The 26,927-nt window shown below is 45.2% G+C and overlaps 1 protein-coding gene across 7 annotated transcripts; it reads right to left on the bottom strand.

Annotated features, from left to right (window-relative positions):
• Positions 1 to 31: 31 nt before the first annotated feature.
• LOC118417736 lies at positions 32 to 26,927 on the bottom strand. Of its 7 annotated transcripts, XM_035823428.1 has the most exons (4): positions 26,613 to 26,927; positions 25,294 to 25,504; positions 12,058 to 12,460; positions 32 to 2,127 (listed from the first exon to the last, which is right to left on the bottom strand). In XM_035823428.1, the coding sequence occupies exons 3-4, from the start codon at positions 12,331 to 12,333 to the stop codon at positions 1,210 to 1,212; spliced, it is 1,194 nt and encodes a 397-aa protein (XP_035679321.1). In that variant the 5' UTR covers positions 12,334 to 12,460; positions 25,294 to 25,504; positions 26,613 to 26,927; the 3' UTR covers positions 32 to 1,209. The 7 variants fall into 7 exon arrangements, with proteins under 7 accessions (XP_035679321.1, XP_035679319.1, XP_035679320.1 ...); XM_035823426.1 differs by lacking the exons at positions 12,058 to 12,460; positions 25,294 to 25,504; positions 26,613 to 26,927 and adding exons at positions 12,888 to 13,111; positions 17,510 to 17,544 and having other exon boundaries at positions 32 to 2,536; XM_035823427.1 differs by lacking the exons at positions 25,294 to 25,504; positions 26,613 to 26,927 and adding an exon at positions 12,888 to 13,348.

The following is a 26,927-nucleotide window of genomic DNA, read 5'->3' as shown; positions in this document are numbered from 1 at the left end:
TACAGTCCTTATCTAGGGCACCACGCCTTCATGGAACAGCAAATGTACGTTTAATAGAGAGAGAAATAGTTCATTGCCATTGACATTAAAAACTCTTGCAGCACATTTACAAAAGGCTGAATTGTCGTTTTTTTACAGTCAGTATTTCAACCTCTAACTAGTTAACACAATTAAAAGGATCGAGTGACAAAATAACATCTACAAATGTACTTGTTTTCAATAACTGGTCAGTTATTACACAAAGAAAGATTCACTACTGTTCGTTCACAAATTACCCGTCTTGGTTCAGGAGCTTTACACAGTACGGTAATGTGCTAATAGCGAAACGAGCAGTTCTACACCGGAAGTGAGAGAATTTGTCTTTGTTTTTAAGTGACCTAAGCTACTAAGGCTAGACTTATTAATACAGCACCCAGGCCCTGACAATCGCCATTTTTGTGAATGCCGGGTTAGAAAGTTCTAAAAATAAAAGTCCTTATCATAATAGCTCATACTCTTTGTATATAGTGAGTACACAGAAGAATGCGAGTAAAAAGGATAACTCTCCGTTCCCTTGATAAAATTTCATTGATATCATCAACAGCTTCAGTCAACAGAAAACAGAACGTTGCATCATCTGGATATTGTGGCCTTCGGAATCTGCCTTTTTGGTACATAGACTCACTGTCAATTAATTTACAATTTATGCTTTTCAGTGATACGAACACTTGGCAGCTGAACTGAGGTACAATGTAGAGCTTGTAATTGCAAAACCTGTATTGGTTTCACTCCTGTCCACGGGTACCACCATTTCGTTCCCCAAGGGAGTGGTGCATGATGGGAAGGGACATACAGTGCCGCCATTTTTGATGTGAAAGATATCTACTACAGTGGAAACCAGCTATTTGCAATACACTTTGGCGCAAAAATCAGCTAGTTGCTGATTGTACAGATAAAAATGAATTTCCTTGCGATATTTGATAAATTATTAAGTACATGATTATTTGTGGTAGAAATGATTGTGTTTTCTTTGTGTCAATGCGTGCGATACGTTCACCAATGCCCCCCTCCCCAATCCCAAGTCGGGTCATTTCGAGCAACATCTTTTAATCGGGAACGCCGGTTAGTCAGGAAAATTCAGCTGGCAAATGGGCTTCCCTAATAAGCGGCTTCCACTGTACTCTAAAAGTATTACTTACGCCACCACTTCCCCCTGATGTTATTTACTGACTAACTACGATCGGTTGTGTCCGAAAGATCGTAGATCTCCTCCAGGATCTTTCCTTCTTCCCCAAGCACCACGAATTCTTCGAAGTCGAACGAGTTGTCCGGCCGTACGAGGCGGCAGCACATCTTGTCGATGGCGATGGTCGCCATGACGGTTTGAACGAAGCCGTCCACCAAATTGTCCACGTTAAGGTTCAGCATCTCGAATGGTTTGTTGTCCACGGACAGAAGCCTTTCTGTGTCCGACTTCGAGTCGCCGACGGTGTCCTTCACAGTCAAATTGGTGCCGAGGAACTCCCAGGAATCCTCGGTCCCGTCCAAGGTGTCTGGCAGTGGCAGGTGGGCACGTCTACTAAAGATGCAGAGCGGCCGGAAACCGTCAGGAGTCGCATGAACCATCAAGCGCGTGTCGAAGACGTACTTCCTGCCCTCCTCGTCCGGGAGGGTGCAGGCGTGGTGCCACTGGGAACTAGACCAGTTCTTGTGACCGACGAGGGCCTGGACGATGAACTTCTCGTACCTAAGGTCCTGCGCCATCAACTCGTCCAGTTCCTTCTGTGACGTCACAGTGTACACCCCCTGTCCGGAGTTGCTATAAGGGACCTTGATGACGGCTTTCCCGCCTAGTGCCTGGACGGCAGTCGGTATCTGGGCCTTGGTCACGCGCAGGAATGTACGGGGGGTCCGGATGCGAAGCCCCGTGCCCCCCTGCTGCTTGTTGAAGTCTTCATACGCGACAGCTGCAAGAAGCTTGTTCCTTCCCCCGGACAAATCACTGGCGATGTGGTTAAAGACGACGGTCTTGGTGGTGAGAGGGATGCGCGTCCACGGTTTCTGTGTGACGTAACGGAAGGCAGCTCTGATGGCGTGCCATTGGTCCTCCACGTCTCTGACCTCCATGATGCCGTCCGTCCAGCGGATGTTGGGCTGGTCCACGAAAGTCTCCACGAGGTACACAGGCTCCTTTGTGATGTCGGCCAGCGCCGTGGCGTAGGCGATAGGCTCTATTTGTTGACAATACGTGTTCTTCTTGTTGTGTAGTATAGCCAGGGACAGGCTGCTGAGAGAAGGTTCGGACTTACTGGAGACGGTATCGAGGAACGTCTCGCCCATGAGTTTGTGGTAGCCGCTGTCCATACCTGTTCCACCGTGCGGCATGTACTTCAGTCCGGCCGGGACAGAGTTGACCTCCACGACTACCATCTCGCGCTGCCCGGCAGCGGTGACACTCGGGAAGAGGTCCCCTCCGGCCCAGCGGAAATGTTTAGGCCGGTACGTCAGTAGTTTCCACAGAGCCTCCGGTTGGACGTCTTTGTGTTCTTTGCAGTACCTGAAAGAATAAGGAAAATTACCAACCTGTACCGCTATTGGTGGAATCCATGCCACCAGCTGCAGATTCATTGAATCGATAGCCAACCGCTATCAAGAAAATCTTGCTACATTCAGGGTCATTCAAAATCCAGAACCATTGATCGTCGTCTTACTAATGCAAGTAACAACATTTGAAATTTAACGGTAAGAGAGTTACTAGAAAGAAGCGTAAGAATACCTGAGTATGATCTGTTCTGTGTCGAGTTGGAGGAAGGCGGTGACCGTGGGGTGTGTTTTCGCCCGGTCCCCCATGGCAGGGTGAAGGAAACTGAAGGGGCGGGACTCCCTGGGGTGGATGACGTAGGCCATGACGTCACTGTAATTGGCAGGTATGAGGGAACGACAGGAGTGGTGTGATGGTAATCTGACGCTTCGGGGACTCTTCGACGTCGCCTTCTGGAGAATACACGAAAATGCCATGCATGAACGAAAACGTCATTTACGGATACATGCCATCTACGGTACTAATATTGTAAATGACATTCTCATAAATATGTAACTTGAATATAGAGCAACTTCCAAAAACTTCTACTGCCTTGGGATTGACCAGTTTTACTGGTGAGCCCCACGTTCATGAATCGAAATGGTATTTAGCAATATTATGTCATACCTGTGACGCGAAAACGTTCGATACGGGTGTTCCGGACCATGTGATAACTTTCCGTATCACACAAGTTCTAAAGTTGTATCACACAGGCTTCCTTCGAGTAAATCGAACTATTTCGAACTTACCGAATATGGCACGGTTGAAGATTCGAATACCGGATTCGGACATTAGAATTGCTGTTGTGACAATCTTTTGTTCGAGGACACAACATATGCGTTTTCTCAACTTCTGGTGCATTTCGCATCTAAATATGTGTTTTCTCAGGTGGGTTTTAAACAAAGTGGAGGCACTCAAAGACTGGACCTTATCCAATACTGGTTCTGCTATCACAAACCTGTAAAAATGGCGACATCCCTTCCCATTGTACACCCCATCCACTCTGTTGGGAAACAAAATGGCGGGCCCATGGACGGGAACGAAACCAATACAGTTCTTGCCCATTCAGCCGCATGAAAAATTATTTCCTGAACTCAAGGTTCCACGTACTTTTTAATAACACACACTACGACATGGGAGCATTCCGCAAGAGTCTTTTTTGCAAGCCCGACACTTTGTGTCTTACGTAAGGTCACATGACACAGTATTTATCCTTAATTGACCCTGTCACTAATAGTAGTTCGGGTATAGTGTGTTACAGTAATTGAAAAGGCCGTAGTTATTATCGTGTGCACAACCACTGGTGCACAACAGCAATTTCGAAATCGTGCTGAATGGTTCAGTTTTGAGATTGTATAAGTTCGATTACAATCACGGTTTCTTCGAACAGCGTGAATTTGTACCTTAGTTGATACTGTTACCGGGTCACTGCATGTGCGTCGGCTACAGTTCCATGACCTCCTACGGACGAGCGAAGGAAAAGAGATCGAGCAAATATATGTTCATTTGGACATATTGTGCAGATTGTATTCACATATATTCAATTTTGACACCTTCTCTGTGCACCCTGCTTTAGATTTTGAGGTATCGATTCACTTTGGGGTCCTTTACTACGTACTATCCCCTTAGGAAGTATTTGTCGACCCTGACTCACGTTATTTCCACTCAAATTAAGAAGGCTTTTCCAATCCTGACTGCCAGTACAACCGTACTTGCATTTAGGCCAAACTAGTTCCCATTTCGCACTAGCAGGGACAAACAATTACGACTTATTATTATAGAATCAACAAACCGTATTCACCGCTCCGGAAGTGTTTCGGAATCTTGAGTAGTTGAATGATTACTGTAGACTGACTGCGCAGTGTTTGTCAGGACGCTTTACCTGGGAAATGCAGCAAAACCAGTTCGACCACTTTAAGCGGCCCCGCAGATCTGTTCACGCGTTTAAGCACGTGTTGTGATCCCATAACAGCACGTGCAAGGGTTATCTATAATTTTGAGTGTACTAGATCCTAGCCTGATCTAATCTCGCTTATAGCAGCCCGCACAACATATTATCCACCATCCTCCTAGAGGGGCCAGCTACAGCCCCGGACAGCAGAGTCTGTGTTAGGCTTAGGTCACATTTCAAACCGGGGTCCGGTCGTGATGTTTTAAGAAACGAAACGAAAAGTTAAAATGGATACCTAGAAATATACACATATTGTGCCCATGAATCTTATCTTGACATTTTGTGTATGTTGATGTTCTTTGTATCGTTCTTGTCGCTCCCGAAAGCTGCCCGGCCGGACCCCGGTTTGGAAACGTAACCTAAGCCTAACACAAACTCTGCTGTCCGGGGCTGTAGCTGGCCCCTCTAGGAGGATGGTGGATAATATGTTGGGCGGGCTGCTTTATGCGAGATTGAATCAGGCTATGATCTAGTACACATAATAGTTTAAATAGTCCTTGCACGATCGAGCTGTCATTGGGTCAACACGTGCTTAACTTAGGCGTAAACAGATCAACCAATCAATTAATCAATTAATCAATCAACCAACCAACCAACCAGTCAATCAATCAATCAATCAGTTAATCTATCAATCAATCAATCAGTAAATTAATTAAAAGAAGAATATTGGCATTTGGCAGAATTGATGATGTCAAATATCTCCAACTTAAAATGCATAAAACCTAAAAGACTAAATCAAGGAGTTAAAGAGAATTTACAATACACGAACGATTTTGAAATCACTGAAAAGCTTTTACAGAAGTAGTACATCTTTGTACTTGTTTGGTGTCAGATAGATGTTGATGTAAGGAAGAAGTATACGTAGTGCAGGTTTTGTCTCCCATGCAGAATGTTTTCAAAAGTACTTGTTTAGAATGCAACATAACATAGATAAGGAGTATAAAGAACATGTTTCTACTTAAAAGCCAGTTGATACCGATTTGTTATCGAAAATTCTCCGAGTACTTACACATATGTAATATTCTGATAGCTTCAGTAATCGGCAAATAGATCATTGCGTCATTTGACATTGCGGTCTACAAAATTTGACGATTTGGTACAAACTCAAAATCATCAGTGAATTTACATAAAAGAACAGTTTGACTTTATAGCCAGTTGATGTTTATTTGTCACCGAACACCCTCCGAGTACTTAACATTTGTAACATCATCATAGCTACAGTAATCGACAAATAGATCATTAATTAACATTACGTCATTTGGACGTTGTAGTGTTCTGAACTTGACAATTCGGTACAAAATCACCAGTGAATTTACAATTTCACCGTTGCAGCCATATAAACACATTCATAATATACAAGAGCACGTCATGGCAGCTGGACTAGAGTATTATGTGCAGCTTTACAATTGTCTTTTGTGGCTATTGTTTACTATGCACGTTTGGAAAAGCACATTAGGGTTGCCCTAGTTTACCCGGGTTCGTCTTATTTACCGATAGTTTAGATTTTAAAAACAAACAGAATTTTTGCCATCATCAGATGGAAATATCTTGACTCAATTAAAGATCGGTTTGGGTCAGTTCAGTTCGGTTCATCCTTGTGTGTAGGAGTTCTCGCGAATACTGTCCCAGACATCTCTGTCCAGAATGGCGGCCAGGCGGTCACTGTCCTTTAGTCTATCTTCTTCTTCCAGCACTTTCTTGGGTGCCAGGCCAGGTCTTTCATGATAAATGTGCCTATCATAATTTGCGTACTAGTATATCTCTTGATATATGCATTCTTTTTTATCTATTGTTTCCGCAGACATCCTGCCGAGCCCCGGTTTGTAAATGTGGTCCTATCATAGTTTGTGTACATCTCTTGATATGCATTTTTTTTATTTACTGTTCCCGCAAACATCCCGGTCGTGCCTCGGATTGTAAGTGTGATCCTATCATAACGTAATAACCATCGAAATATGCTCTCCGTGCTTTGCCCTGGTGCTACTGATTGACGACAGTCGTGTCATCAGCTGTGTCGGACAAATCGTAGATCTCTTCTAGGATCTTCTTGTCGTCCGTCAGTACCGCGAATTCTTCGAAGTCGAACGAGTTGTCCGGCCGTACGAGGCGGCAGCACATCTTGTCGATGGCGGTGGTCGCCATGACGGTTTGAACGAAGCCGTCCACCAAATTGTCCACGTTAAGCTTCAGCGTCTCGAATGGTTTGTTGTCCACGGATAAAAGCCTTTCCGTGTCCGAATTCCAGCCGCCGACGGCGTCCTTCACGGACAGATTCGTGCCGAGGTACTCCCATGAATCCTTGGTCCCGTCCAAGCTGTCTGGCAGTGGCAGGTGGGCACGTCTACTGAAGATGCAGAGCGGCCGGAAACCGTCAGGAGTCGCATTGACCATCAGGCGTGTATCGAAGACGTACTCCCTGTCCTCTTCGTCCGGGAGGGTGCAGGCGTGGTGCCACTGGGAGCTAGACCAGTTCTTGTGGCCGATGAGGGCCTGGACGATGAACTTCTCGTACCTAAGGTCAAACGCCATCAGCGCGTCCAGTTCCTTCTGTGACGTCACGGTGTACACTCCCTGTCCGTTGATGCTGTAAGGGACCTTGATGACGGCTTTCCCGCCTAGTGCCTGGACGGCAGTCGGTATCTGGGCCTTGGTCACGCGCAGGAACGTACGGGGGGTCCGGATGCGAAGCCCCGTGCCTCCCTGCTGCTTGTTGAAGTCTTCATACGCCACGGCGGCCAGAAGCTTGTTCATTCCTCCGGCCAGATCGCTGGCGATGTGGTTAAAGACGACGGTCTTGGTGGTGAGAGGGATGCGCGTCCACGGTTTCTGAGTGACGTAACGGAAGGCAGCTCTGACGGCGTGCCATTGGTCCTCCTCGTCTCTGACCTCCATTATGCCGTCCGTCCAGCGGATGTCGTGTTCTTTGGGCTGGTCCAGGAAACTCTCCACGAGGTACACAGGCTCCTTTGTGTCCTTTGTGATGTCGGCCAGCGCCGTGGCGTAGGCGCTATTCTCGAGTTGGTTCTTGTCCAGCACTACCGCCAGGGGCTTGTTGCGGAGAAACGGGTCGCACTTGCTGGAAATCGTGTCACGAAACGTCTCGCCCATGAGCTTGTGGTAGCCGCTGTCCATCCCCGTACCGCCGTGCGGCATGTACTTCTGTCCGGCCGATACCGAGTTGACCTCCACGACTACCATCTCGCGCTGCCCGGTAGCGGTGACACCCGGGAAGAGGTCCGCTCCAGCCCAGCGGTTACAGTCCTTGAAAAGGTCGTAGTTATTATCATGCCTGTGCACAACCACTGGTGCACAATAGCAATTTGGACACCGTGCTCAGTTTTGAGACTGTAGAAGTTCGATTACTATCACGGTTTCTTCGCACCGAACGTCATGAATTCGCGCCTTGATACTGTTAAAGTGGGTTCACACTTGCGTAATACACATCCAATTCCGTATGAGGTCCGTATGGAGGTTTTAGCCTCTCTAAAAGGCTCCACGGATCGGTGGAAAAAATAGAAATTTTACAAGTATAGCCAGATAACGTGCCAGTCGCTAGCTGGTCGCCCATACTCCTCGGACAGCTAACTCATCTGGCATGTTATGTATGCATATTTTTCCAATTTCTACTATTTGCCAGCGACCTGTGGATCCTGGTACAGCCTAAGAATTCCATACGGACCTTAAACGGCTTGAATACGTACGCACGTGTGAACCGGCTTTACGGGTCACTGCCTGTGTGTCGGCTACAGTTCCATGACCTCCGCGAACGGAAAGAGATCGAGCAAATACAAGTTCATTTTGACATATTGTGCAGATTGTACTCACACATATTCAATTTTGGTACCTTCCCTGTGCATCCTGCTATATATTTTGAGATTTCGAGCCACTTTAGGGTCCTTTACTACGTGAATCCCCATACTGTTTGTTGTCAACCTTGACGATCACGTGATTTCCACTCAAACCAAGTAGGCGTCCCAAACCTGACTGCCAGAAGTACAACCTTACCTGCATGTAGGCCAGACTAGTTCCCATCCCGCGCAAAGCAAGGACAAACAATTACGACTTTCTTAAAAAATCAACAAACCGTATTCACCGCTCCGGAAGTGTTTCGGAATCTTGAGTAGTTGAATGCTTACAGTGTAGACCGACTGCAGAGTGCTTGGCAGGACGCTTTACCTTGAAAATGCAGCAAAACCAGTTCCACCACTTTAAGCGGCCACAGATCTAGCATAGTCCGTGTTAGCCTTAGGTCACATTTCAAACCGGGGCCCGGTCGTGATGTTTTAAGAAACGAAACGAAAAGTTAAAATGGATACCTGGAAATATACACATATTATGCCCATGAATCTTACTTTGACATTTTGTGTATGTTGATATATCTTTTATATCATTCTTGTCGCTCACAAAAGCTGTCTGACCGGGCCCGGTTTGGAAATGTGACCTTTAGAAGCCTAACACAAACTCATGTCCGTAGCCAGGATTTTGTTGGGGCGGGGGGATGGGAGGGTTCTTTTTAGGTACTTGTGGGGCCATCGAGCGCCACAGGCTGTCTAGGGGGGTCCGGGGTCATGCTCCCTCGGAAAAATTAAAATCTTGACCCTCTTAAACGCCATTTCCTGCATTTTGACGGTCAAAATTCGCTGTATAAGTTTAATGGAATTTCTATTGAAATACACAAGGCTTTCGGCGTAAGTCTTTGAGGCCGACTCCCCCGACATATTTTCACCATGTCCGACACCAAAGGCACAAGGCGTCGCAATGGAATTCCGGGGAAATTTTCAAATCTGAACCCTTTGCAAAAGCCATTTCCTGCACTTTCTGGGGCAAATATTGCTGATAGACTCAATAAGATTGAATGAAATGTCTATCGATGAAAAATGCGAATCAGTCATGCCTTTGAAAAATAATCTTGGACATGAAAAAGTGAACCTTCGAGCGTGAAAAAGCGGACCTTTGAGCGTGTGGGGGAACCGCCCCTGGCTAAGGACATGCGTACTGTCCGGGGCTGTAGCTGGCCCCTCTAGGAGGGTGGCGGATACTATGTTGGGTGGGCTGCTTTAAGAGAGATTGAATCAGACTATGATCTAGTACACATAATAGTTTAAGTAGCCCTTGCACGAGCTGTCGTTGGGTCAACACGTGCTTAACTTAGGCGTAAACAGATTAGCTTTACAGCTTAAAGATGACTGAATTTCAATCAATCAATCAATCAATCAATCAACCAGCCATTCAGTCAATCAATCAACCAATCAATCAATCAATCAATCAGTAAATTAATTAAAAGAACAGCATTGACATTTGGCAGAATTGATGATGTCAAATATCTCCAATTTAAAATGCATAAAACCTAAAAGACTAAATCAAGGAGTTAAAGAGAATTTACAATACACGAACGATTTTGGAATCACTGAAAAGCTTTTGCAGAAGTAGTACATCTTTGTACTTGTTTGGTGTCAGATAGATGTTGATGTAAGGAAGAAGTATGCGTAGTGCAGGTTTTGTCTCCCATGCAGAATGTTTTCGAAAGTGCTTGTTTAGAATGTACGAGTAAAATTACATAGATAAGGAGTAAGAAAGAACATGTTTCTACTTAAAAGGCAGTTGATACTGATTTGTTATCGACCATTCTCCGAATACTTACACATCTGTAACATCATGATAGCTTAAGTAATCGGCAAATAGATCATTGCGTCATTTGGACATTGCGGTCTTCGAACTGAATTTGACGATTTGGTACAAACTCAAAATCATCAGTGAATTTACATAAAAGAACAGTTTGACTTTATAGCCAGTTGATGTTTATTTGTCACCGAACACCCTCCGAGTACTTAACATTTGTAACATCATCATAGCTACAGTAATCGACAAATAGATCATTAATTAACGTTACGTCATTTGGACGTTGTAGTGTTCTGAACTTGACAATTCGGTACAAAATCACCAGTGAATTTACAATTTCACCGTTGCAGCCATATAAACACATTCATGATATACAAGAGCACGTCATGGCAGCTGGACTAGAGTATTATGTGCAGCTTTACAATTGACTTTTGTGGCTATTGTTTACTATGCACGTTTGGAAAAGCACATTAGAGTTGCCCTAGTTTACCCGGGTTTGTCTTATTTACCGATAGTTTAGATTTTCAAAACAAACAGAATTTTTGCCATCATCAGATGGAAATATCTTGACTCAATTAAAGATCGGTTTGGGTCAGTTCAGTTCAGTTCATCCTTGTATGTAGGAGTTCTCGCGAATACTGTCCGAGACACCTCTGTCCAACATGGCGGCCAGGCGGTCGCTGTCCTTTAGTCTATCTTCTTCCTCCAGCACTTTCTTGGGTGCCAGGCCAGGTCTTTCATGATAAATGTGATCCTATCATAATTTGCGTACTAGTATATCTCTTGATATATGCATTCTTTTTATCTATTGTTCCCGTTAACATCCTGCCGAGCCCCGGTTTGTAAATGTGGTTATATCATAATTTGTGTATCTTGATATGCATTTTTTTATTTACTGTTCCCGCAAACATCCCGGTCGTGCCTCAGATTGTAAGTGTGATCCTATCATAACCTAATAACTTGCAAAACATGCTCTCCGTGCTTTCCCCCGGTGCTACTGATTGACGACAGTCGTTTCATCAGATGTGTCCGACAAATCGTAGATCTCTTCCAGGATCTTTCTGTCGTCTGCCAGCACCGCAAATTCTTCGAAGTCGAACGAGTTGTCCGGCCGTACGAGGCGGCAGCACATCTTGTCGATGGCGGTGGCCGCCATGACGGTTTGAACGAAGCCGTCCACCAAATTGTCCACGCTGAGCCCCAGCGCCTCGAACGGTTCGTTGTCCACGGACAGAAGCCTTTCCGTGTCCGACTGCCAGGCGCCGATGGTGTCCTTGATCGACAGATTGGTGCCGAGGAACTCCCAGGAATCTTCGGTCCCGTCCAAGGTGTCTGGTAGTGGCAGGTGGGCGCGTCTACTGAAGATGCAGAGCGGCCGGAAACCGTCAGGGGTCGCATGGACCATCAAGCGCGTATCGAAGACGTACTCCCTGCCCTCCTCGTCCGGGAGGGTGCAGGCGTGGTGCCACTGGGAGCTGGACCAGTTCTTGTGACCGACGAGGGCCTGGACGATGAACTTCTCGTAGTTAAGGTCCAGCGCCATCAGCTTGTCCAGTTCCTTCTGTGACGTCACGGTGTATACACCCTGTCCACAGTTGCTATAAGGAACCTTGATGACGGCTTTCCCGCCTAGTGCCTGGACGGCAGTCGGTATCTGGGCCTTGGTCACGCGCAGGAACGTACGGGGGATCCGGATGCGAAGCCCCGTGCCTCCCTGCTGCTTGTTGAAGTCTTCATACGCCATGGCGGCAAGAAGCTTGTTCCTTCCCCCGGCCAGACAACATGAGATCGGGTTAAAGACGACGGTCTTGGTGGTAAGAGGGATGCGTGTCCACGGTTTCTGTGTGACATAACGGAAGGCAGCTCTGACGGGGTGCCATTGGTCCTCCTCGTCTCTGACCTCCATGATGCCGTCCGTCCAGCGGATGTTGTGTTCTTTGGGCTGGTTCAGGTAAGCCTCCACAACGTACACAGGCTCCTTTGTGATGTCAGCCAGCGCAGCTGCGTAGCCGCTAGTCTCGAGTTGGTTCTTGTCCAGTACTACCGCCAGGGGCTTGTTGCGGAGAAACGGGTCGCACTTGCTGGAAACTGTGTCGCGAAAGGTCTCGCCCATGAGCTTGTGGTAGCCGCTGTCCATACCCGTGCCGCCGTGCGGCATGTACTTCTGCCCGCTCGGGCACGAGTTGACCTCCAGGACCACCATCTCCGGTCGCCCGGCCGCGGTGACACCCGGGAAGAGGTCCGCTCCGGCCCAGCGGAAGTGTTTTGGCCGGTACGTCAGTAGTTTCCACAGAGCTTCCTGTTGGACGTCTTTGTGTTCTTTGCAGTATCTGAAAGAACAAGGAAAATTACAGATCAGTGTCGCCATCTTGCCGCTTTCGCAAGCCAACACCATTGGTCAATTGCTAATGTCACGTGTTCGTCAGTTCACAGGCTCGAAAAGGTTGATCACTGGAATAGTGAAGAAGGCTATAGTAGTATTAGTGAAACCGGAAAAAATCTGTGTTTCTTTATTGTATCAAAGCTTTGGATTCATTTTGACAACATTTATCATGACTAGTGTGCCCTTATAAGAGCACTAACGCCAATGTCCTCACTTGATTCAAAACAAATATCTTACACATGCTTCGGTAAGGGACGTCTTCTCTAGTGAGACGTGAAGCTGAGATCCTGCCATACTTCGAGTACGTTAAATAACCCACCACACATATTCGCGGGTTACCCGGCAAAGCAGGTAATAAGAAAAAAAAAGAATACCTGTGTATGATCTGTTCTGTGTCGAGTTGCAGGAAGGCGGTGACTGTGGGGTGTGTCTTCGCCTCGCCCATGGCGGGGTGCAGGAAGCTGAAGGGGCGGGACTCCCTGGGGAGGATGACGTAGGCCATGACGTCACTGTGATTGACAGGCAGCGGTAGGCCGGGACGACAGGGGTGGTGTGATGACGTCAGTGGTGACCTGACACTTCAGGCACTCTACGGCTTCTGCAAAGAATAAGACAAGAAAATGACATGCATGAGTGACTTTCGTTGAAGGTCGGGGGGGGGGGGGCAGAAAGTCCACGCAAGTCTGTGACCTAGTCTCGTGCTCTCGCGAGACTAGGTTACTCCGTGGACAAGATGTACTGTGACTTTAACTGTGAAGACATCCAAAATTTGAGGTACTTGTTTACGCCTTACAATGTACCACTGGTTGAATAAAAAAACATATTCTATTAAATAGGTGACTTTGTCATACACCGGCATTTGGCTATCCTTAGCATTTGTAGAAAGGAAAGAATGAATGAAGACCTTTACATTTTTGACACACTGGACTAAGTACAGGTCGCAACAAAATATGTTGAACAGATGTATCTAACAGATACAAAATAAAACTTTCATTATATAAATCCAGCTTCTTTCCGCTGTTCCGCTTATAAGGAAGACAAACATCAGATCGGTTTTACAATGGAAAATTGGACTCTCTCTTTAGCTTTAATTTGCTGTACTATCTACATTCTATTACAAAATGGCATTCGTCCTCTATTCCATCGTCTCTAATCCAAAGGGGTGCGGGTATGTATTCCGGTCTCAACATATAATTTGTGGCATCTGATCTTTACTCTTGGGACCGCATTCCTGTCCCCATATATTCATTACCTACTAGTAGATACATGTATTTTTCTTCATTGGTAAATGACGGTAAGGACCAACTTTCGATGACAAACATGTGACTTAATAGAGCTAAATTTACTTGAAAGGATCGTAGGTTGTTAACTTGCATTGAATTGACTACTTTCATGATTGATTTGCATATACATAATGCTATGATGGGCTCTTAGTAAAGGATACTTCCAACAGTTGAATGCATACAGCGTTTGGCACGATACTTATTATAGTGTTGCAGAAAAACCGGTCGAACTTCGCTAGGCCACACCGGCCAATTATATACGGAAGACATCGGCGCACGCATCAATTTTTGTCGATTTCCAAAAAACAGTTTCCAACCGTACCTTAAATTGTACAAAGGCGCTACAGAATGAAAAAAGACTATCAGATGCGATGACTATCGGAAGATGTTAATGTCATAAAATGTCGATCACTTCCAAATGCAAAAGAGTGAAAGAACAACAAAAATAAATAAAAAATGTATTGTTTGACATTGCAACATTTTTAACCACATAGATTTCATAATTTAAGCCATGTTTTAGTAATATTTTTCTCCCCACGCTCGCGTCAGTTTTGTAGCGCCGAGTAACGCCATACACATCATTAAATTAATATCATCTTAGCGCTAGCAGGAACCGGTCTACCACACTATTGAGAATTCAGACTGCCTGTAAATTGGGAGTCATGACATAATAGGTAAACGGAGCAAATTGAAGGCGGCTGGACTCGTACGATACACCTACGACTGTCGCCTTTCTGTCGTCAACCTTTCGCACGATGTATGTGACGAAAATTAGCCTGACTAGAACAGCGCTCCTAGCGGCCAGCCGTACAGTTGCCACTGGGGTCCTAAAGAAGTCAAACCCGACAATAGTATGTATTGTATTATACAGTTGATTAGACTATATTGTCATGTATCACACTATATTTACTCCTGTTAGTTCTTGAGACTGTACATGCAATAAGTCTTCGGCAAGTATTATTAACGCAGCCAGCGAGAGATTGTGTAAACGCATGTATCTACCGGATCATGTAAAACGACCTACGCTCTTTGTTTTATGTATTTGTAGAGACAGCGTTTACACCAGATGGAATCCCATCAAAACCTATAACGTCCTTGTAATAATGAGATTAGCAAGCTGACCAATAGGAGGGCCGTGCTAGAGATAACAGACCTTTCCCTACTGTCAATCACTACGTTGGTATTGGGCGTGTCGTACAATGGATAGCGTCATTGGTCGGACTATACATTAGAATTACATGATTTAAAGCTAGAGGCATTTGGACATTGAATACCTTTAGAGTAACTAGTGGTGAAACGTGACTGAAATGCAAAACTGCTTTGAGAGCTGGAAAGCGACTACGAAGGACCATTGGGACAAAAGCTGTTTTAGCGGAGGAGCTGTGTGCTCACAGTTAAGGGGCTGCATGCTCGGCAAAAGAGCTGTGTGCTCATAGCTAAGGTGCTGCGTGCTCGCCGAAGGAGCTGTGTGCTCACAGCGAATGGGCTGCGTGCTCGCCGAATGAGCTGTGTGCTCACAGCGAATGGGCTGTGTGCTCAGCGAAGTACCCGTGTGCTCACAGCGAAAGAGCTGTGTGCTCACAGCAAAGGGGCTGCATGCTCGGCGAAGGATCTGTGTGCTCACAGGTGAAAGGTCACCATTACAGACATGCGCAGAATTAGCATTTTGATGCCATCTTGCAAAAGTAAGTGTAAGAAGCCTTTTTGTTGGAAAATGTTGGCATTTTGGAGGTGGAAATTATAGGTAGGGGTTCTGGCTATTCTATTTTGTGAGAAAAATGGGCTTTCTACCATGTTTGGAGTGTCGTAGACAGTCTAAAGTAAGTATTTGGGTGTTATCAGGGAGGTCAAAGGTCACCAGAGTTTCATATTCTGTTTGTGGGGGCGCATTGCGCCGAACCAAATGTTTTCCAAATCGCCATATGCACTCTTTAGAAGTCAGACTTGCCTGCCAATGTGAGATTTTCACCAAGTAAACCTTAGGTAGGTGACTTTAGACAGCCTTTTTCTTACATGTTATGAATGCATTAGGTGCCTGTCAGCCATTGGAGGTCTGTGCCCTAACAGCAAAGGGCTGTGTGCACCAGGTTGAAATTGGCCGCCGATTGGTAGCCTAAGATCCAGCCGCCGATTCGTCATTAGACAAAACATAGGATCCCATTCAAACGCCCATTCGAAGAAACTAAAAATTCCTAATTTCCTAGGGAATTGTCTAGGGGATTGGTGCAAAAATTGCTCAACTTATGGTTAAAGCATGAAACTTGGCATATGTGTTCAGTACAAAAAAAGGAAACAATGTCTAGGAGTGGAGCCAAAAGAAACACGCTTTTACATGGCAACTGTTGCTAGGCTTGATGAAAAACCTGTTGTATTTTACAGCATAATGAGTGGAACTGATTTTAGGAAAACAAAACAGACATTATGTACCTTTGATGCAGTGTGCACTGGATCTATAATGTGGTACTTCTCTCCACATTTAGTGCAAAAACTTCCCCTATACCAAATCACCCAAATTACTACATGTAATTTGTTCGTCTGTCACATAATGAAATTAAGAATCAGTTCATACTATTTTAAAATTAAAAAAAAAGGTTAAAGTCAGCATCATAACAAAGTACACCGTGAATGAGGTTTCAAGAGTCCAAAATTTGAGTTCACATTTCTCATATTCTGCTGCAACACGACATTAGATGTTAGCATGGCTGAAAAGGTTGAGCAGTGAAGTATAATAGCGATTTTTCTTGTTGGACCTGTCCGGTAAAACCGGACGTAAAACAGTGGACCAGATGTTGGACCGATTCGAAAATGAACAAATAATAGTGACAGGCGTCCACATGTTTGGGGCTTACATGTCGACGCAAATAACAAGAGCGAAGTAGAGGAGAGTTTATAGTCATTTTTACCGAGTACTGTAAATGCATTTACGTTTGCGGGGATTTAAATTTAACGGTAGAGGGAAAATGGAGTATTCGCAGTGGTTCTGAGTTCGCGGGTGCGCCATCCATGCATGTGAGTACTGCACTGTAGTAATGGAAAACACGGCACATTTACCAACCGCCAGTTGGAAGCCACAAATAGTGGTTACTCGACAAGGGTGCTACAAACGGACAGAACAGTCCACTTTTGACTTTGACAGTGCTGGCGTGATCAACTGGTACTGATCTAACCGTATCTACTCTCTGATACATAGTACAGACAGTACAACTTTCCTACCATGGTGTTATACACGGAGAAATGAATAATTACGAACCCCAAAAAATGTGTCTTTAACAATATACAATATAGTGTTGACAATACAGTGCGTATCTAATTTGAATATTCTCACGACACCCCCACATCTGGTGATCGTCACGAGACTTTAATACAAATACGTGTACCATACCTGCTCTGTTCTACACATATATGATTTGCTGGTCTTAAATGTTCTTGTGTCCCATCAACATAGGTCAACACCTGATCATTTCTATCGGTTTGTGCTTCTATCAAACTTTTTTCTATAAACCACAAGCGTATAAAATGAAAACTATGTCATAGTCGATCCAGGAAGTTATCAAATATTGAGTTCGGAACTTACTGGATTTCTAAGCATACTATTTTTGTGAGCATGTTGTTAAAACTTTGTCCAAAAATGCACACAAAATCACAGTTAATTCATCTTAGTTGAAACCACAGCATCAGTGTCGAATGTACACTACACATCGCTGAGTCCTTACCTGAGAGTTTACTTGTCGTGCCTTCTTCCTCTGAATACAGGGGTCAAAAGAGACCGTAAGCTTGTGATGTGTTCATTTAGAGTTATGTCAGCTGTATATTCAGGTGTTACCCATTTAGTTACAGGGGTGTTTAAACGTAATCTGAGTTGTATTGTCGGAATTCAGATGGCTGTAAATATTTTGTATTTAAAAAAAATTCATTCAGATTGAATTTGCAACTTGTTGCGTTACTTTTTTCCACACTTCCACCATCAGTATACAATAGCAAGCCGTGAAAATATGTGACCAATTCCCATTTGGAAAATATGGCTGACAAGTCAAGTGGTTGTGGGACTAGTTTATATTTAAAACATTCCCACGGCAAAACAAAGTCGTTTTCATACGCCGTGAACATCACTGTTTAGTGTTACTGTAGTGTCAACTTATGTTGTATAAAATTGTGACTTGATGACAAGATTCTATAATACATACTTTTTTCTGCTCAGGTGCTGTGAATACACATGAATACTTAAAAAGACACATTTTTTGGGGTTCGTAATTATTCATTTCTCCGTGTATAACACCATGGTAGGAAAGTTGTACTGTCTGTACTATGTATCAGAGAGTAGATACGGTTAGATCAGTACCAGTTGATCACGCCAGCACTGTCAAAGTCAAAAGTGGACTGTTCTGTCCGTTTGTAGCACCCTTGCCGAGTAACCACTATTTGTGGCTTCCAACTGGCGGTTGGTAAATGTGCCGTGTTTTCCATTACTACAGTGCAGTACTCACATGCATGGATGGCGCACCCGCGAACTCAGAACCACTGCGAATACTCCATTTTCCCTCTACCGTTAAATTTAAATCCCCGCAAACGTAAATGCATTTACAGTACTCGGTAAAAATGACTATAAACTCTCCTCTACTTCGCTCTTGTTATTTGCGTCGACATGTAAGCCCCAAACATGTGGACGCCTGTCAGTATTATTTGTTCATTTTCGAATCGGTCCAACATCTGGTCCACTGTTTTACGTCCGGTTTTACCGGACAGGTCCAACAAGAAAAATCGCTATTATACTTCACTGCTCAACCTTTTCAGCCATGCTAACATCTAATGTCGTGTTGCAGCAGAATATGAGAAATGTGAACTCAAATTTTGGACTCTTGAAACCTCATTCACGGTGTACTTTGTTATGATGCTGACTTTAACCTTTTTTTTTAATTTTAAAATAGTATGAACTGATTCTTAATTTCATTATGTGACAGACGAACAAATTACATGTAGTAATTTGGGTGATTTGGTATAGGGGAAGTTTTTGCACTAAATGTGGAGAGAAGTACCACATTATAGATCCAGTGCACACTGCATCAAAGGTACATAATGTCTGTTTTGTTTTCCTAAAATCAGTTCCACTCATTATGCTGTAAAATACAACAGGTTTTTCATAAAAGCCTAGCAACAGTTGCCATGTAAAAGCTTGTTTCTTTTGGCTCCACTCCTAGACATTGTTTCCTTTTTTTGTACTGAACACATATGCCAAGTTTCATGCTTTAACCATAAGTTGAGCAATTTTTGCACCAATCCCCTAGACAATTCCCTAGGAAATTAGGAATTTTTAGTTTCTTCGAATGGGCGTTTGAATGGGATCCTATGTTTTGTCTAATGACGAATCGGCGGCTGGATCTTAGGCTACCAATCGGCGGCCAATTTCAACCTGGTGCACACAGCCCTTTGCTGTTAGGGCACAGACCTCCAATGGCTGACAGGCACCTAATGCATTCATAACATGTAAGAAAAAAGCTGTCTAAAGTCACCTACCTAAGGTTTACTTGGTGAAAATCTCACATTGGCAGGCAAGTCTGACTTCTAAAGAGTGCATATGGCGATTTGGAAAACATTTGGTTCGGCGCAATGCGCCCCCACAAACAGAATATGAAACTCTGGTGACCTTTGACCTCCCTGATAACACCCAAATACTTACTTTAGACTGTCTACGACACTCCAAACATGGTAGAAAGCCCATTTTTCTCACAAAATAGAATAGCCAGAACCCCTACCTATAATTTCCACCTCCAAAATGCCAACATTTTCCAACAAAAAGGCTTCTTACACTTACTTTTGCAAGATGGCATCAAAATGCTAATTCTGCGCATGTCTGTAATGGTGACCTTTCACCTGTGAGCACACAGATCCTTCGCCGAGCATGCAGCCCCTTTGCTGTGAGCACACAGCTCTTTCGCTGTGAGCACACGGGTACTTCGCTGAGCACACAGCCCATTCGCTGTGAGCACACAGCTCCTTCGGCGAGCACGCAGCCCATTCGCTGTGAGCACACAGCTCCTTCGGCGAGCACGCAGCACCTTCGCTGTGAGCACACAGCTCCTTCGCCGAGCATGCAGCCCCTTCACTGTGAGCACACAGCTCCTCCGCTAAAACAGCTTTTGTCCCAATGGTCCTTCGTAAGCGACGTCTGCCATAATAAATTTCGCGTCAAATCCTTGACAGTTCAAGCAAACGTACAAAGCGCTTTCGAATTCTAGGGCGCTCCTTGTTGCATTACGACAAATTCCTACGTCGAGTCTTTCACAGCCACCAAATACACTTAACGGTGTGTTAGAGCGACCAATTACGTAAAATTCAAACGGCTAATTACGCCTTGTGACCCGAAAAAAAACATGCCGCGCCTCTTAGGATTCCCAAAGGAACAATGTGGGGAAAATCTGGTTTGGGCTCGAGCGCTGGTGAAACGAGGAGGTTCGAAGTGAAAAACCACCTCCCAACAGATGTATAGATCAAAATGAATAGCGGATCTTTATACGTTTTTCCAGTAGCCTACATTCTAGGTGAAGATTGAGAAGATGTAGAACACGCGGATCTGAATACAAGGATGTACAAAAAGGCCTTAAAAAACAAACAAAACATCTGTTTGGATAGTAGCAACACATGATGTTTAAGTACCGACCTTTTTTTCAAAACACGAAAGGCAGGTAGCACCCTCGAGCTTAGTACCGGGCGGATGTTGAGAGTTCTATCGCCGCTCAGTGCTTGTCGTAAGACGGTCAGTGCTAGTAGCCCGGCCCAGCAGAATCTAAAATTATAGGAGGGCTGATGCTGAAGTGATGAGACGAGCACGCTGTGTTCACGTACCCACAGACTGATCACACGCGCGCGGTCCCTTGTTCACGTGCACAGCCACACACACAGTCAGTAACACACAGGACAGACACACAGCCACAAAAACGTCCTACACAGAAAAGAAAGAGAGAGAGAGACAGACCCCCTTATTTCCTGGGTGGTTACATATCAAAACTCCTTGTTACGTTCTGTTTTATATGAAACATTATTTTTCAGCTTTTCAAAAGTCAACGCAAAGAAATACTGATAGATACAGGGAGAGAAAAACGCTAGGACGTGGCATTACAAGGCAAAGAAAATTGGCCAGTGCCGAAGAAGCCTGCTTCGAGCCTACCATGCAAGGCGGTTTCATCCGGTTTCTATCACGCCAAGGTACGAAGCAGAAACACTGTCACAAAAACCGTATATATATATTTTGAAATGGGATATATATTTTTAAAAGCAGTCAAATTAAATTCAAATATGTTTTGAAAATGCGATATGTTTTTTAAAAGCAGTCAAATTAAATACACATATGTTTTGAAAGTGGATATGTCTTTTGAAAACAATATGCAGTTTAAAATCGCAAGTTAATGAAAAAAACTTCCCCATATTCAAATTCAATTAACCCTCGATTTTATAGTGTGGTGACTTCCAAAAAGTGGTCGATTTGAAAGTGGTGGATCTAAAAGTGGTGGATCTAAATGTGGTCTATTTGTAATACGTCGCATTTTACCTTTTGTGGGACTTTTGCTATCTGATCAAATAACAGCTCTAAACAGATACTTGATATAAAATACCAGTTTATAAGTTTAAGAAATAGTTACTAACGTTTTTTTGTCGGCAAATGTTTAGTAATTATCTTAACTATGCTGCTTTTTGACAATAAGTCTTGCTTTCTAGCATCCTACATAGCCAAGTAGCTGAACAATGCATGACGGGATAGCTCGGCAGACGGCGGCCCCCCCCGGGGGGGGGGGCGAGATCGCTGGGGGGGGGGTGAGACCGCTGTGACACCGGCTCAAACTCCTTTTCCAGCTTATGTTACTGTTTTATGTCATCGGAGGAATCTGCTTGGAGATTACCGGGACCCGACCGGACAGTTTGTTGAAGTAAAGTATATCATACAAAAGACAACAAAACACACTAAACTTAAAGGAAATTGGTCCTTGTCATAATTTTTATATATCTATATCTCTTGATATGCACTTTTGAAAATTTATTGTTCTCGCAACAGCCCGGCCAGGGCCGGTTCGTATATGTGATCCAATCATAATTTGTGTACTAGTATATCTCTTGATATATGCATTCTTTTTATCTATTGTTTCCGTAAACATCCTGCCGAGCCATGGTTTGTAAATGTGGTAATATCATAACTTGTGTATATCTCTTGATATTCCTTTTCTTTTTTTATTGTTCCCGAAAACATCCCGGTCGTGCCTCGGATTGTAAGTGTGATCCTATCATAACGTAATAATCATGGAAATATGCTCTCCGTGCTTTCCCCCGGTGCTACTGATTGACGACAGTCGTTTCATCAGATGTGTCCGACAAATCGTAGATCTCTTCTAGGATCTTCCTGTCGTCCGTCAGTACCGCAAATTCTTCGAAGTCGAACGAGTTGTCCGGCCGTACGAGGCGGCAGCACATCTTGTCGATGGCGGTGGTCGCCATGACGGTTTGAACGAAGCCGTCCACCAAATTGTCCACGTTAAGCTTCAGCGTCTCGAATTGTTTGTTGTCCACTGATAAAAGCCTTTCCGATTCATTACTCCAGTTGCCGACGGCGTCCTTCACGGACAGATTCGTGCCGAGGTACTCCCAGGAATCTTTGGTCCCGTCCAAGGTGTCTGGCAGGGGCAGGTGGGCGCGTCTACTGAAGATGCAGAGCGGCCGGAAACCGTCAGGGGTCGCATGGGCCATCAGGCGCGTATCGAAGACGTACTCCCTGCCCTCCTCGTCCGGGAGGGTGCAGGCGTGGTGCCACTGGGAGCTGGACCAGTTCTTGTGACCGACGAGGGCCTGGACGATGAACTTCTCGTACCTAAGGTCTAGCGCCATCAGCTTGTCCAGTTCCTTCTGTGACGTCACGGTGTACACCCCTTGTCCACAGTTGCTATAAGGGACCTTGATGACGGCTTTCCCGCCTAATGCCTGGACGGCAGTCGGTATCTGGGCCTTGGTCACGCGCAGGAACGTACGGGGGGTCCGGATGCGAAGCCGCGTGCCTCCCTGCTGCTTGTTGAAGTCTTCATACGCCACAGCGGCCAGAAGTTTGTTCATTCCTCCGGCCAGATCGCAGGAGATCGGGTTAAAGACGACGGTCTTGGTGGTGAGAGGGATGGGCGTCCACGGTTTCTGAGTGACGTAACGGAAGGCAGCTCTGACGGCGTGCCATTGGTCCTCCTCGTCTCTGACCTCCATGATGCCGCCCGTCCAGCGGATGTTGTGTTCTTTGGGCTGATCCAGGAAACTCTCCACGAGGTACACAGGCTCCTTTGTGATGTCGGCTAGCGCCGTGGCGTAGGCTCTATTCTCGAGTTGGTTCTTGTCCAGCACTACCGCCAGGGGCTTGTTGCTGAGAGAAGGGTCACACTTGCTGGAAATCGTGTCGCGAAACGTCTCACCCATGAGCTTGTGGTAGCCGCTGTCCATCCCCGTACCGCCGTGTGGCATGTACTTCAGTCCGGCCGATTCCGAGTTGACCTCCAGGACTCGTCCATCCCCGTAACTGACGTCATCAGTTAGATACTGAGCTATGTCCAGTATCAGGGTGAAGTGCACGAAGTTAGGGTGTACGAAGTTGTACGAAGTTGTACTAAGTTACAACCGTTTCCCACTGGCTTTGAGGCTATATCGGGAGTCACAGATGACGTCAAAACATTTATTGGATGACGTAATCTAACTAAGTTGTCCTAAGTTGTGCAAAGTTACGTGACGTCATCTAACTTCGGACAGTGGGCAGGGTAGGTCAACAAGTGTGCGAAGTTGTCCTAAGTTGTGCAAAGTTACGTGGCGTCATCTAACTTTGGACAGTGGGCATGGTAGGTCAACAAGTGTGCGAAGTTGTCCTAAGTTGTGCAAAGTTACGTGACGTCATCTAATTTTGGACAGCAGGCAGGGTAGGTCAACAAGTGTGCGAAGTTGTCCTAAGTTGTGCAAAGTTACGTGACGTCATCTAACTTTGGACAGTGGGCAGGGTAGGTCAACAAGTGTGCGAAGTTGTCCTAAGTTGTGCAAAGTTACGTGACGTCATCTAACTTTGGACAGTGGGCAGGGTAGGTCAACAAGTGTGCGAAGTTGTCCTAAGTTGTGCAAAGTTACGTGACGTCATCTAACTTTGGACAGTGGGCAGGGTAGGTCAACAAGTGTGCGAAGTTGTCCTAAGTTGTGCAAAGTTACGTGACGTCATCTAACTTTGGACAGTGGGCATAGTAGGTCAACAAGTGTGCGAAGTTGTTCTAAGTTGTGCAAAGTTACGTGACGTCATCTAACTTTGGACAGTGGGCAGGGTAGGTCAACAAGTGTGCGAAGTTGTCCTAAGTTAATTAATATATAGTAAAAACTTATATATGTGTAAATAAGATACACACCACTCACGCATATATATGAATAAAATATAGATGCACATTAATCAGCACAAAATCAATGTTCATGCATTGTAAAAAAATTCATTTATTTCAAGTCTTTTTGTCTTTTATTTCTCCTCTTAACGTTCGTTTGAACAATGCACACAATAATTATAATGACGTCATAACTTCGGACAACTTCGGACAACTCCGTACACCCCCCGGCTGACTGTCCAAAGTTAAGATGACGTCATGGTTATGGTGACGTCATAACTTCGGACAACTTCGGACAACTACGCACACCCCCGGCTGACTGTCCAAAGTTAGGATGACGTCATGGTTAGCGTGACGTCATAACTTCGGACAACTACGGACAACTTTGGACAACTTTGGACAACTTCTGACATCTAACTTAACTTAGGACAACTTCGGGCATTTCACCCTGATACTGGACATGGGTGTGCCATTGGTCCTCCTCGTCTCTGACCTCCATGATGCCGCCCGTCCAGCGGATGTTGTGTTCTTTGGGCTGATCCAGGAAACTCTCCACGAGGTACACAGGCTCCTTTGTGATGTCGGCTAGCGCCGTGGCGTAGGCTCTATTCTCGAGTTGGTTCTTGTCCAGCACTACCGCCAGGGGCTTGTTGCTGAGAGAAGGGTCACACTTGCTGGAAATCGTGTCGCGAAACGTCTCACCCATGAGCTTGTGGTAGCCGCTGTCCATCCCCGTACCGCCGTGTGGCATGTACTTCAGTCCGGCCGATTCCGAGTTGACCTCCAGGACCACCATTTCGCGCTGCCCGGCAGCGGTGACACCCGGGAAGAGGTCCGCTCCGGCCCAGCGGAAATGTTTAGGCCTGTGCGTCAGTAGTTTCCATAGAGCTTCCGGTTGGACGTCTTTGTGTTCTTTGCAGTACCTGAAAGAACAAGGAAAATTACAAATCTGTACCGCTATTGGTGGAATCCATGCAACCAGATTCATTGAATCGATAGCCTACTACTATCCAGGGAATCTTGCCACATTCAAGGTCATTCAAAATCCAGAACCATTAATTGTCGTGTTACCGATGCCAGCAACAACATTTGAAATTTAACGGTAAGAGAAAGAAGCGTAAGGATACCTGAGTATGATCTGTTCCGTGTCAAGTTGCAGGAAGGTGGTGACCGCGTGGGGTGTGTCTTCGCCTCGCCCATGGCGGGGTGCAGGAAGCTGAATGGGCGGGACTCCCTGGGGTGGATGACGTAGGCCATGACGTTACTGTGATTGACAGTTATGAGGTAACGACAGGAGTGGTGTGATGGTGATCTGACGCTTCGGGGACTCTTCGCCTTCTGGAGAATACATGAAAATGCCATGCATGAACGAAAACGTCATTTACCGATACATGTCATCCACAGTACTAATATTGTAAATCACATTCTCACAAATATGTAACTTGAATATATCGCAATTTCCAAAGACTTCTACTGCCTTGGGATTGACCAGTTTTACTGGTGAGCTCCACGTTCATGAATCGAAAGGACATGAGCAACAATGTATTGCTATTAAAATACCTCTTCCCATCATGCATCACTACTTTGGAAACAAAATGGAGGCACTCCAAGACGGGACCTAATCCAATACAGATTCTGCTATCACAAACCTGTAAAAATGGCGACGTGTACACCTCATCCACTTTATTGGGAAACAAAATGGCGGGCCCATGGACGGGAACGAAACCAATACAGGTCTTGCATATTCAGTCGCATGAAAAATTATTTCCTGAACTCAAGGTTCCATGTACATTTTAATAACGCAAACTACGATATGGAAGAGTTTTTTTGTAAGGCCGACACTTTGTGTCTTACGTATACGGAATATTTATCCTAAATTGACCCCGTCACCAATAGTAGTTCAGGTATTATAAAGTAGTGCGTTACCGTCCCTGAAAAGGCCGTAGTCATTATCATGTGCAAACCACTAGTGCACAACAGCAATATGTCAACGGTGCTGAATGGTTCAGTTTTGACACTGTTCGATTACAATCACGGTTTCTTCGAGCAGCGTGAATGTGCGCCTTGATACTGTTACCGGGTCACTGCGTGTGTGTCGGCTACAGTTCCATGACCTCCGCGAACGAAAAGAGATCGAGCACATTTAAGTTCACTCTGATATATTATGCAGATTGTATTCACACCTATTTAATGTTTGTACCTCCCTTGTGCGCCAAGCTATATATTATGAGGCATGGACTAACTGTGGGGTCCTTTACTACTTGAATCCCCATAGGCAGTACTCAGTACTAGTATGACCTTGACGATCACGTGATTTCCACTCAAACCAAGTAGGCGTCCCAAACCTAACTGCCAGTACCACCTTACCTGCAAGTAGGCCAAACTAGTTCCCACCCTGATCAAGTATGGACGAAAAAATTCCGACTTTCTTAGAAAAGTTACAAACCGTATTAACTGCTCCGGAAGGTGTTTCGGAATCTTGAGTAGTTGAATGCTTACTGTAGACTGACTGCGCAGTGTTTGTCAGGACGCTTTACCTGGGAAATGCAGCAAAACTAGTCCGACCACTTTTAGCAGGCACGGATCTAGTATAGTACGTGTAACACAAACTCTGCTGTTCGGGGTTGTAACTGGCCCCTCTAGGTATAGGTGGCCGGTGGATGTTGGGCGGGCTGCTATTAGCGAGATTTAATCAGGCCAGGATCTAGTACACTTAAAAGTTTAAATCGCCCTTGCACGAGCTGTCATGGGGTCAACAACA

Source organism: Branchiostoma floridae, chromosome 6 (genome assembly GCF_000003815.2).
Source record: "Branchiostoma floridae strain S238N-H82 chromosome 6, Bfl_VNyyK, whole genome shotgun sequence".
Taxonomy (NCBI): domain Eukaryota; kingdom Metazoa; phylum Chordata; class Leptocardii; order Amphioxiformes; family Branchiostomatidae; genus Branchiostoma; species Branchiostoma floridae.
The sequence above is the reverse complement of the archived record's forward strand: the minus strand, read 5'-3'. Positions and strand labels throughout refer to the sequence as shown.

Bases quoted from the DNA above. Each gene is read 5' to 3' on its own strand.
- LOC118417736 (XM_035823422.1), bottom strand. From the start codon at position 2,886: ATGGCCTACGTCATCCACCCCAGGGAGTCCCGCCCCTTCAGTTTCCTT. The intron at 2,537-2,755 runs GTATTCTTACGC...TTATTCTTTCAG, and splicing joins ACAGAACAGATCATACTCAG to GTACTGCAAAGAACACAAAG.